The sequence below is a fragment of the Typopeltis vanoorti genome, chromosome 17 (genome assembly GCF_054136105.1).
Source record: "Typopeltis vanoorti isolate ZY-2024b chromosome 17, IOZ_Tvanoo_1.0, whole genome shotgun sequence".
Taxonomy (NCBI): domain Eukaryota; kingdom Metazoa; phylum Arthropoda; class Arachnida; order Uropygi; family Thelyphonidae; genus Typopeltis; species Typopeltis vanoorti.
Genome location: NC_143565.1, coordinates 97591070 through 97605000, shown reverse-complemented (window position 1 = coordinate 97605000; position 13931 = coordinate 97591070). Strand labels below are relative to the sequence as shown.

General features: G+C 34.7%; 1 protein-coding gene across 1 annotated transcript in view; it reads right to left on the bottom strand.

The window, feature by feature from the left end:
- The window catches only part of LOC150097673 (mediator of RNA polymerase II transcription subunit 25-like), a 35390-nt gene extending 25568 nt beyond the window's left edge, over positions 1–9822 (bottom strand). Inside the window, exon 1 of the mRNA XM_090406971.1 lies at positions 9676–9822. Within this exon, the coding sequence (XP_090263097.1) occupies positions 9676–9822 (147 nt within the window). The remainder of the gene's footprint in view (positions 1–9675) is intronic.
- Positions 9823–13931: the final 4109 nt, after the last annotated feature.

Sequence of the window (13931 nt, the reverse complement as noted above, 5' to 3'; positions counted from 1 at the left end):
TGCTGGGGGCAGTGTGACCCCAAGCCGGCGATCCGTATGAGAAAGTGGATCTGATGATTGTTTTGTAGATCTTAAGTTTGTTTGTAATATTCATTTTGCTTCTTCGGTTGATGAGGGAGTAGAGCTGGCTGATTGCTGTGTTGGCTTTATTACAAGCATAAGTAATGCGAGGGTTGAAGCTGAGTCGGCTATCCAGTTGTATACCTAGATACTTGGTTTTGGTTTTCCATGGAATTTCTGTGTTAAAAAGTTTGATTACTCCGTGGTGTGTTGCTTTTCGTCTTGTGAAGAGGATAGCAGTACTTTTCTCCGCATTGACTTCTAATCTCCATTTCCTGAACCAGTCTTCCAGGCTAGTTGCTGCGTTTTGTAGACGCTGCATTGCTAAGTGTGGTCTGAGAGATCTGCTCAGAATCGCCATATCGTCCGCATAGCTAGCAATGGTCGTGACGACCGACCGTTCGTCAAAACACACTCACTCTCGGCACTATAACTCTGAAATCATCACTTTTTGGATGTTAACTTCGCTCAGGCCAGTTTTTGGATGGCCCAGCTTTTCGTAGTCCTCAAGCTCTCACGACCACTTTGAAATCGCTTAAACCACTCATAAACTTGAGTACGGGATCACAGTATGCTTTTTGAAGCATTTGATGCGTTTCGGTAAAACCTTTACCAAGTTTAACACAAAATTCAAACTCAACTCTCTGTTTGAAACTCATTTTCCGACCGTTCGTCAAAACATACTCACTCTCGGCACTATAACTCGGCTTCTAATGTCATAAACAGTTGCCACAACACTAATGAAGTTTGCCGCTTTCGACAATAAAAAGTACAACAGGTGGCGCCACTACTTTCTTTTATTTCCAAAAAGTTCCTTTTCTTTTAGGACAGAGGATATAATAGAAGAAATTCTTGTATATGAATGTTATTTCACTGTACAGATGGTATAATAATAATAAATACTTAGAACTATAAATAAATAGGACATTAAGATTGAAGGTGCCGGGAATCGATTACGGTACCTCTAGCGCTCTTTCATTTGAGCCATGCCCCTGGGGATCGAATTCTACTTTAACCGTGGAAAATTATCGGAAAAGTTCTGACAATGAACCGTGTTACTGCAAAAATATTTTAATCAAGAAAACATATGATGCATACTATTACAAATAAGTAAGAACAACTGTTCCAGGAATAAGTCAATTTAATTAAAATTAGTATTTTCCCAATTTACTGAAGTTTTTTAAGAAATTACATCTAATATAGACGTCTGTATGCCCTGGGGAACCCTACAAGTTGTCGCGAAAAACTAGTAGGGATGGTACAATTTCCAGAATGTCCGACCCTTAGTAACACCACACCAGTCACAGTAAGGTACAATACGTTTACAGATGGGTGGAATTCACATAAAATATGAGAAAATTACGACATAAAAAAAAAACTTTACAGGTATATCCCCAAAACTACAACAAAACGAGAAACAATATTGGGTTTCAGGAAGTACGTTCATCCTCATGACTCTAATCCGGTATTTCACAGGACTAATTTTCTGAAACCATAAACAATATCTTTCGTTTTAAATAATATTCAGAAATATTATTTAATATTTCTTACACATTTATCTCCCTACAGATTAAAATAGTTACGTTACGTTTGTTTGTTTGTTTGTCAACTAAGACGAATATACATCTTGTTCACAGGACAGCAATCAATTCTACTTTTAACTAGTATTTCTAGCAGTAGCATTGCTTATCCGTTTCCGTTAGGTGTGCTGTCGTGTGGCTTATGCAACCAGCGATACAAAATTTCCGTCAACTTGACCGATTGTATTTTGATCGATGCATGAAAGTTTTAAGACATCTTAATTGGACCGATTAAGATGTCCTGATGCTCCCAGCGCATCAGGACATCTTAATCGGTTCAATGCAATTAATTGTAGGATAACTTTTGGATATTTTAATTTAAATATGGAAAGCGTAAAGGTTAAATGAACAATAGCTATGCTTCAAGCGCCGTTTACACGAGAAGCACAAATAATAGAATGAGATACGGATAATTTGAATTTTGATACGATTTTTAAATACACCCATATAATACGCACAGAAATCGGAAGTAAACGCTTGGGAAATTATTTTTTTTTTTCCGATTGGTTGAGCCAAACAAAGGCTGAAATAACTCGTTTTACTTATTTATACAGAAGTTCTAGCCTCCGACTCTAATCAACCGTACGACCCACGAAAGTACTGGCAGAAAACGGGACATTCAGTAGATGGTCAACACTGTTTCCTATTGTAAATATGGGCGAAGTTATAAATTATTTATAGAAAATCATATATTAAAAACTTGTCTACATTGGTGTCATAAACACGTCAGTTGACACTTCGCGCATGCAGAAACTCACAAAACAAAAACATTAACTCATGACAAAGGACAATGTTCAATTGAATTGGTTCACACAATAGCCAATCGCAGCTGCATACGACTTCTGGGTGCTATTGTCTGATCGCGCACCCTACTATTTGCCTTCTGGGCGGTTTAAAACCGCTAAGAATTTGACCTGCTGTGCCAGCTGTAAGTCTGTTTAAATGGCTCAAATGTGTCTGTATTTGTGACTACACACCCGAACTATTAACCTGAATGTGACGGAATTACGAGATTATTTAATAGGAATAAATGCAAAAAATATATCCATGATATTGCTATTCCATGGGTGTGAACCGCCCGTCCTGATTTCTAGTTAGAATTTAAATCAATTCCTATAAACATAAGGTAAAAACAAATTATTTAAAATTTTCAGTTATACTCCATTTCAGATAAATCATATATATATATATATATATATATATATATATATATATAGTATAATATGCAGGTACTCAATACAATATACAATATTGCAATTTTGAATACTGCAGAAATTGCAGTGGTTGGTTAGTTGTCGTTTTGTGTGCATATCAATGCATCTTATGCAATATAGCTAAAGGACCAGGTTTAGTCCATTTAACTGGATGAGTATGCTATGTATGGGATGCACCAAAAGGCTGGTCCAACTTGGAGTACAGATGCTGAAGCCTTACGCCTATCAGCTTTGGCCTTGGCTTACTCAACTGCGGGGTACTGCTCTCCAGTATGGATCAACAGTGTTCATACTTCTAAAGTGGACATCCAACTTAATCAAACAATGAGAAAAGTACCAGGAACTATAAGATCTACACCAAATTATTGGCTTCCTGTCACCAGTAACATCGCACCTCCTAACTTATGCAGAAAAGCAGTTCTTGCTAAGTTATGGACAAATTTAACCAACAATGATAACCAACCTATTCACGAAGACATACAGAATCCCCCCCCCATAAGAAGACTAAAATCAAGAAATCCTAGTTGGAGAACAGTAAAGGAATTAATAGCTGAATCTTTCAACTTGACCAATAGATGGAAAGGTGAATAACTCTCCAATATTATACTGTCACGCATGCACAGTAAAATTTGCATAATCCTTTTTACCTGCATTAACTGCAAATATTCGACTGCTTTTGGCTCCTCCAGCGCCAAAATTTCCCCTATCGGCGACTTTTGGTACTAAATCTTTTTTTTCACGGAATTCATCTCCCCATGCCTTCGAAAGTCTCAATATAAAATGTGGTGGTCCCATTCCGTTTATTGGTTTAAGCTACAGATGTCTCCAAAGAGGGATAGTTAATTCATGGCCACCCTGAATATACAGTAGGACTCGGTTATAACGAATTCCACGGGACCCCATGTATTTGTTCGTAATAACTGTTATTCGTTATATCCAAGAAGGTCATAATTTGAGCGAATTAAACATGTTTTCAGATTTTTCTCAGCATAGGTATATATAACATAAATACATATCTGCATACATACATATAAAGAACAAAAATTCATTTTAAAACTTCACATTTTTACATAAAAAATCATCAAGCGTGCTTTGCTTTGCCAAGAAGCATATTTCATACGTTTGAAATTGTTCCTTATACCACTTAGATGTTTGAATGTGTCGTCTGAACTTACAGATCGCGATTCCATAAATCTTGTTAAAATATGTAAAGCACTTTCTGCTTCACACCAGGTAACGATTTTCTCATCATTGCTATTTTCTTCCTCGGAGTCACTACTGCTATTATCTTCTTCTGGTGTATGAGAGATTTGTTTTAAGATGTTAGTCTCTGTCGGTATACCCTAACTTGCGACGCCATTATCAATGTCTATAAAATTATCAATCTCTGCGCACATTTCAAAATTGCTCAAGTTTCGCGCTTTTAACCACGCTGATAACGGTAAGTTATCCTCTTCATCTTTTTCAGATTCTCACTCGTATTCCACAAGACCGGCTTTCTTAAAAGAGTTTTGTATCGTAGATGATGACGCCAAATTCCAAGCATCACTCATTAAACGTATTGCGTGAAGTACACTGATAGAGTCGTAAGCATAAGCATTTTCCGCGGATTTTTCTCTGCGTTCTATCAGTTTCAAGACTAACAGACGACGAAAATGGGATTTAAAACATTTAATTACGCCTTGATCAAGTGGTTGCAAAACAGATGTCACATTCGGTGGCAAAAAAAAAAAGTTTTAGGTTTGTTAAATTAGCCACTACAGGATGGGCAGGACAGTTGTCTATCAATAACAAAATTTTCTGGTTTTCACTGCGAAGATTTTTATCCCACTTGCGAATTTCATTTTCGAAAATTTAAGATATCATCCAGGCCTTCTTATTCGCTATATAATCAACGGGAAGTTTCTTTATGTTTTTAAAGCATAAAGAAATATGACCGGTAGCGATAAAATTTCTTTTATCGCTACCGGTCATGTTCGCACAAACAAAAACTGTGAGTCTATTTTTGATAAGTTTTCCGCCAATGCACTTTTTCGTTTTGAAATTGAAAAGTTTTATCGGGAGTTAAATTATAAAAAAACCCTGCTTCGTCTGCATTATAAATGTTGTTGTATCCATACCTTCGTTTGATGTCCGGCCATAGATTCTTGATCCTGTCAGAAACAACATTTTTGTCAATGGACAACGCCTCGCCACTTACTTTTGCGTAGACGATGTTTTTTCTGTTCTTAAAGCGATCAATCCACCCATTGCGGCATTTAAAATCGCTATAACCAAGTTGAACAGCAAATTTTTCGTCTTGAACTTTCAAAATTGGTCCGCTAATAGGTAAGCCAACAGTTCTTTGCACTTTAAACCACGAAATAAGTGCCTCGTCAACGTCACTTTTATTACACTTTTTAAGTTTTTTACGCTTCGATAAATTGTTTTCAAAAGCTTTCAGAGTCAACTCGCAATTCTTCCAAATTGTTGATATTGTAGATGGGGACAAATCATATTTCTTTGCTACAGTCAGATTTGATTGGCCACTTTCCACCTCCCGTATAATTTTTACTTTTTCGGAAACCGATAAAATTTTCCGTTTGACTCCCGACATTTTTCCACAACCAGAAAATGCGTACGTACGAAATGTCAGTAAAATTTAATACACGTCATTCCGTTTCACGGGAATAACGTGTATTATTCGTTCGTTATTCCCGCGAAACGAATTCGTAATAAACATGAAATACGTGCATTAAATCAAATGTAATTCAAATATATCTTCAAAATTATTCGTTATAAACGTGAATTTGCTGTAACCATGATCGTTATAACCGAGTTCTACTGTATATATATATATATATTGTGTGTGTGTGTCTTCTTGCATGCTGTCGTGAAGGAATATATTTAGTATATTGCCAATGAGACAACATAATGCACTAAACAGTAACTAGCTCATGCCATTCTCAAATAAGCTCGACATAAGTTGTAAGGATTATGATTATGAATTCGATCATATTTGAACCAGGCCTAATATTTAAAATACTGAAAGGACTGTCAAACAAAAACGGAAAAATATATTCTTTTTACAAATAATGTATAAGCAGAATAATATTAGAATGTTATAGGATGCATGTACATTACATATAATGCACTGCTGGAGCAATTACAAGGAGTATGGGGCATTTTGTCCTTTGAAAAGACTTGGATTCAAATCCCAATTCAGACGCAAAAAACTTTTATAACAGATTTTCCTTTGAAGTGAGTTAGACAATCTCTTTCAGATGGCATGATTTTTCTTCTCCCAGAAATTCAGTTTTTATTTTATTTTATCTTTGTGAAAGAAATGGGTATGACATTAGGATGATAGCTACTCTCCGATACCCACTATGTAAACAAAACCACTTGACGTGGTGGGAGGTCACTTCCGGTGACGATTTAATGTCAACCGAAGTGATATCATACTGCAATCGAAACGTCTTCCATTCTAAGGCTATGAACAAATGCGCCGCCACCCTGAAGACTAGAAGTCATTCCGCAGCAAATTTGGGAACCACCGAATTTCAAAAAGCAAATAAGCCAAGTACCTAATATCCAGAAAGAAATGCTACATAATCATGACAAACAACTCGAATAAACGATAACCTTTCTACAATGCTTTTATTTGCTTAAAGCAGTTCCACCTTCATATATTCGTAATCTACAACCATTAGTTTTGGTCAGAATATAATAAATGCTATATATTAGCATTTCTTTTACTTTTCTTTTCTTTTCTTTTCTTTTCTTTTCTTTTCTTTTCCTTCTTCCAACAACTATCAATTTCACTAAGTTCGAAAAATTATACGATATTCGACTATTTTATGTTCCATCAAAGAAATCATTATAAAAACATTATAAATTATGGAATGAAAGAATAATAGAAGCTAGAATAAAAATAGATAGAGGCTATTTAACAATAATTGGTTTATATGCCCAAGAAGAAGGAAGAGAATAGGATAATATTGATTTTTTTAATCAGCTACAAAACATATATAATAAAATAAATAAAAATGATTACATAATTTTAGCAGGAGACTTAAATGCAAGAATTGGAAACACGAACATTAATAATAATATAGGAATACATGGAGAACATACTCTAAACAGGAATGGTAAAAAATTCATTGACTTTGTAGTTTATAATAACCTAAAAATAATGAATTCCTTCTATAAACATAAAGACATACATAAATATACTTGGGCAGCAAGAGGATGGAAATCAATATTAGATTACTCCATATTAAATGAAAAGACATCAAAATTTTCACTAGATGTTAGAGTTCACAGAGGATATGAAATAAGCAGTGACCACTTCCTTGTTAAAATAAAATTAAGATTACCACCTAAATGGCTACAAGTAACAAGAACAGAAAGAAAAATTGAAACATTTGTTTATAAAACTAGACTATTGAATGACACAAATGTACAATGGCTATATGAACAAAGAATTAACCAGTATCTAGATAAAATAAAACAAAATGAAGAAATAGAAATAGAATGGCTTAATATAAAAACGATACTAAATGCAGCAGCAAATGAAAGCTTAGGAAAGACCAAAAAATTCAATAAAAGAAAAAAACTGAAGAGCTGGGATGATACAATCAAAGAAATAATCAAAAAGAAAAAAGAAGCCTATCACAAATGGTTAAGCAGTAAAAGATTAGAAGATGAAATAGAATATAAAAGAATAAGAGCCATAGCTAGAAGAGAAGTCAGAAAAAGACATAGAGAATCATGGAATAAATTTGTTTCTAATTTAGAACATGATTTATATAAAATAAGACCCAATGTATATAAGATTTTGAAACACCTAAATGCAGATACCAAAGAAAACAAAATTAAACACTGAATTGAAATTAGAAGAATTTCTAAATTACTACACAGAACTGTGGACAGACAAATATTTTAAAAAAGACAACTGGCAAACAATTAACGAAAATGAAAAGGAAATAACTGAAGAAGAATTAGAAATCAGCCTGAAAGAAACAAGAAACGGAAAATCACCTGGAGAAGATAAACTAGGTTCAGAACTATATAAATACGCAGGAACAAGATTCAAAGAAAGATTCTTATTATTTTTAAATAAAATTTACTCAACTGATATTCCCCCCCCCCCCCCCAATAGAATGGAAAAAAGCAATTGTGATTCCTATCTTTAAGAAAGGTAATAGAGATGGCCCTAAAAACTATAGAGGTATCAGTATACTAAATTCATGTTACAAAATATATAGCAGAATCTTAAATAACAAACTAATGAAATATTCCGAAAACTTTATTCTAGAGGTACAAAATGGATTTCGAAAAGGACGATCATGTATAGACCCAGCCTTCTGCCTAAAATTAATAATAGAGAAAAGAAGAGAAAATAATTTAGAAACACATATTGCATTTATTGACTTTGAAAAAGCATTTGACAAAGTTAAAAGAAACATATTATTTAACATATTAAAAGAAAGACAAATACCAAATAATATCCTAAAAGCTGTCACAAGTATATATGAAAATAATCAAATACAAATAAGATTAAATCATGAGCTATCATATACAAGAGAGATAAACCAAGGGGTCCGACAGGGATGTCCCCTCTCAGCAATTCTTTTTAATATCTACTTAAATGAAATAATAATAAAATGGAGTAAAAATTTACATCAAGGAATTAAACTTTCACCTACAGTTAACTTAAACACTCTCCTCTTTGCAGACGACCAAATAATAATTACAAATTCTGAAGATAACTTACAGAAATCTATTTTAAATCTAAATGAGATATCCAAAGATTATGGTATGATAATATCAACGGAAAAATCAAAAACTATGGCCTTTAAAGGACAAGATCCAGCAAGAACTAAAATAGTATTAGATAACAAGATCTTAGAACAGGTGAATTAATTTAACTACCTAGGATGTATGATCACTTATGAAAATGAAAAAGATATAAACATAAAAATTGCAAAATATTTAAAAATAACAGGAGTAATTAACTCTATATTTAAACCAAACCTAGTTCAAAAACAAACCAGGCTAAAAGTATACAATACATTAGCCCTACCGGTCTTAATGTATGGAAGCGAAATCTGGACAATAAAACAAAAAGACAAACAAAGATTAACAACAGCAGAAATGAAGTTTATGAGAAAAACTGCAAAGTATATCCTATTGATCACAAAAGAAACGAAGATGTTATGAAAGAATTAAACCAAGAACCAGTAATTGAAAAAATTAAAAAATATAAACATAAATGGATGGAACACGTTCAAAAAATGAAAACAGAAAGATTACCAAAACAAGCCTTAAAGTACAAGCCATTTGGAAAAAGAAAACCAGGACGTCCTCTTAAACGATTCAACGATGACTTCTAAGGCCGGAACAGGCCATACTAGGCCTAAATCCTTGATACGTATGATGATGATGATGATGATGATCAAAGAAATCAAAAGTTCTCTAAGTTTATTTAAGTTTATACTTGGCACTGTTTGCGTTATGCAAATAGAAAATTCATGTCAAAAACTTATCATTATCCTGGTGAAAACTAAGTTATATTGCATGCTTATATTCTTCTGTTACAGTGATTATTAACTTAAATACACTCATTAATGAATATGTTACTGGTAGTATTTCTTCACTTCCAGTAATGAAATTTAACATCCAATTTATGAAAATGGGCAAAGTCACTGAAACGAACAAATCACCACTTCAACATAAACAATAAAAGCATTTAAAAACATGAAAAACCAATATCAGAAACCATCAACAAGCACCAAACATCTCGGGCCTGTAGCCCTCCGAGATTAACCTACAACTACCTGCTGTGTCCCACCTAAAAACACCCACCATCCTTTAGGTACATCACCGGAAGCAATGTCATTGGCAGCCGATGTGCCACCACGTCGTTCCCCCACCCATTTCAACCTAAAAACACTCACCCTGGTCGCCGAATCAAACCCATCCATCTTCTACCACAAAAACACCTCCACCCGCTGGTGTTCATCTATAAACACCCATCCGCCATCCCCAGCTCAAAGAAACCGACCTCAAAATACACACCCGCCAACTCAGAAACACATGCTTACTTCTCCCCACCTCAAGAAACACCTGCCGCCTCCCCAAAAAAACCATCCTTGCCATCTCCAAAAACACATCTACCACCTTAAAAACTCAATCCTCATAATACACACACTTTCTCCTACAACACACACACACACACACACACACACACACACACACACACACACACACACACACACACACACACACACACACACACACACACACACACACACACACGCACGCACGCACGCACGCACGCAAGCACGCACACACACGTACGCACGCAAGCACGCGCACACACGTGCACGCGCCATTCTCACGTCACACTTATTATAAAAAAATGAACTGCAATTCATAATATAATATGAACACAAAGTAACAAAACAACCATCACAAAGAAGAACATAATAATGACAATTTTACAATTAAGCCACTCAATTCCACATACGAAAAGTATGAAAAACAAATATCCAGTCAAATAGCCCTCTAAAATTATAACAAAAAAATAATAATAATAATAAAAAAATTATCCACATAACAGTTTCCCTTCTTTTGTTGGCTGGCACATAATGGGTCCGAATCTTCCGCTCGCCTACGTACCTCTCACCATAATGTTATACTTCAGGTGACATTTAAATCGTATGGCCACCGTGTCACCTGAGTTTGTTTACGTAGCGAGTATCGGCGAACAGGCGAAGAGAATTTATTTTTAGAGTATTAAAAATACAACGTATTTCGATTTTCTTTCTCTATTAGCTTAGAAGTAGATTAATGTTCTCCCTGTCAGATACTAGCCTGGTGATGGATACTCCAGTAGTAGAGTTGCTACCTTAAGGCTTCTGAACTACCCTTCTTTCCAAATTTAAACCCGAGGAGGATTAGGGTATATTGAAGGGGAAAGAGTAGATTTTAGAGGGGACATAGATATAGGCGATATAGAAAGACCCTACAGTATTTGAATACTCTAAAAGCATAAGGATCATAAAATAAGAAGCGTTGGCTGATAAGGCCATATAGGAGAGTTAAAGTGAGTGGATCTTCCTCAAATTAGGGAAGAAGAGGATAGATTCAGCTAGGGAAGCATGGAAGTCCCACTTCCCTTACAATCAAGATCATTTCCCCTTATGGCCCTGTTGGTCCATGAGTCCTTATTCAATATATTTGCACCACACCACCATATCTAGTTGGCTTCCTTATCCGCTAACCAGGGGACAAGCTCTCTCTCTTGGTTACAGGGTCCCCGAAAATGGTTTACAGACCATTAGGAAAAAGAAAACTAGGACATTCTATAAAGAGATTGAATGATGAATTCTAAGGCCAGAACAAACCACAATGAGCCTAAATCCTTGAAAAGCATGATGATGAAAATACAAGTAATCTCTCTCTCTCTCTCTCTCTCTCATGAACACTTGTTCTGGTATATTGAAATATTTACAACCTATTGCAACTCAGTTCTAGTTGCATTCTCATTGAGGTTGCACTTATTCCTAAATATATATATTACAAAATCTGATGAGTATCTTCGGTTAACGATTAGCGTTTATAGTCTTTTTTTTCTTTTAAGTGTATACTGCAATTATCCAGGTGGTTGGGTTTCTTAGGAGGGAGCCGAAAGATTTCATCCAGTAGATTGATTTAATTTTACCGCTGTTTAAGATATGGCAGACTGAAGCTGCAGCATAGAAGTAACTATGACGACAGCGACAATTGTCATTCGGTTGGGAAAAAAAACCTGGTTTTCAATCTGATGATAAACCTATATAACAGCTTTTCAACCTAATGAAAATTATCCGGTCTCATACAGATGCTGTGGATTTTCTCCTTCTAAAAACAGTATTTTTACATGTATTTTTATTACAGTAAACAGAAACTGTTTGAAGAATAACAGACCAAATCATAACCTTTGTTGCTTTCTGATGTTAACTCTAAACCAACCACCACGCCAGACTGAAAGCCTGTCTATAGCTTGAAATGGTTAGAATTCTGAGATTCAGACGCAAATAATTAATAATCACAGGGAATCGTTTTGTTGCTCTTCCATATGTATCGTGACTCTTAGGAGCAGATATAAGCGCATTCATAATCTTATAATGTAAACCATTAGCTGCATTCGATATTTGTACTTGAATAAGTTCTAAAGGATCGTTAGAGTATGTCAGCTGAGCAGTGATAACGAAATTTATTTTTATCGTTATCATCTTACATCTTGATCTATCTCGTATGTTATTATATTCTGGCTTTAAGAGATTTCATTTTGTGGAATTTGAGCCTTAATTTTGAATTTGAGTTAGTAACGAAATAAGGTTTGACATAGTTTTTTTTTTTCTTTTGAAATTGTGATTGAGCAATGTCTTTAATTTGAGAAAATTTCGATTCCAGGATTCACATTTCTCGGTAATGATCAATATGAATTGTCCACTTCATATTTTCATCTCTGTGGAGACCAAGTTGATGAACATTTTTCATAGTTGTCACTTGAGTTTATTGTATTTCATTTTTATTGGCATACATTGGGTAAGCTGCTGTTTTTGGTGGGCAACTATCTTTATGATATACATGGAGCATTCCGTAATTAATATCACCACTGTGATCTCTCTACCCAAAAGAGTTATATCAGTGAATAATAATAATAATAAAATAAAAAAGATAAAGTCTCCATTTTATTTTCACACTGTACTTTTTGAAACATAATCTTCCTTACTTTAATAATTTTCTCACTGCATAAGAAGTGTTTATCTTCTGATTGTTTTTGGATTCCCCACTTTTTTTTTTCATCTCTGCTTTGACTTGTTCATTTTCAAAGTGGACACCCTTGAGATGCATCGTGAATTTAGGAAACACGTGAAAGTCCAATGGTGTCAAGCATAGGATGATTTTCAACGTGAAATTAGATATCTTCGAAAGCCGTTGAAGCAAACTTGTTTGTGTATTGCCTCACGTTGTCATACTGGTAAAACAATAGATGTTCTTCAGCCCTGATACAGTTAACTTATTGTTACAATATTCGTGAGATGAGATCTCGGTGAATGACACTTTTGCTGTCCCAAAGATAGCAAATACTTTCTGGCAGAATGTTCAGGTTTGAAGTTTTGGGGCCCTGTCGTCAGCCAAAAAATCACATTTCCGTTCGTCCATCAAAATTTAATTATTACTGTTATTTTCTGCTTTGACAAACTTGCAAGTGCTTCTTACCTTATATACATGATAATAAGAGAAATACCATTTCGATCTTACAGCACGGTATACTAAATTGCAGCAAAGAGAAGATGAAACAAAACAAGACCAGATAGGATTAATGCCACTCTGCCTCCAAGCTTAATAATTCGCGCGCAGGCATTATTTTCAGAAACCTTCTGAAAAATAGTCTGTTGTTTAAATTTTGATTAATATCAATACTAAAATCATGTAAGGAATGATTCTGGAACAGAATCTGTTCAATGTTCAGGTCCAAATTTTTAAGACGTTGAATAATTAGATAAAGTTATTGCTATGTATTTTTTTTTTTCAAACTTTAGTCGCAATTATTGAATATGAGACGGAAACCAGAATGATGTCATTAGCATAATGAAATTTGTCTAATTTGTCTAAATACGTTTGGAGAGAGAATTGCTCTGAGATGCTTTAATGCTGTGTAGATGTAATCTTCTATACGAATGGCATGCATGCTCTCATGCAAGTAGTTTAGAAACCAATCGATCCAATTTGCCAAGTGGATAGCATTTCTACTTTCCAAAAATAGACTGAATTGAATCCGATTAAGGTAACTGATATTTGCTGATATTTATGGGATGCCTTTAGGTGGGAAATGAATTTTTCCATCTCCGGACTTGAGCTCAAATGTTCAGTCCACCATCCTGCTCTATCTTGCTTATTAAAGTGACTGGAAAAGCTTCGTGTTTGTTCACTAGAACAAGGTTTACGACTTACCTAATAAGTAGCTTACACACAGTGCCAATCTGTGTGTTAAACCCTTCAGAAGTAGATTATTATTATTATTTCGGGCAACTCCAAA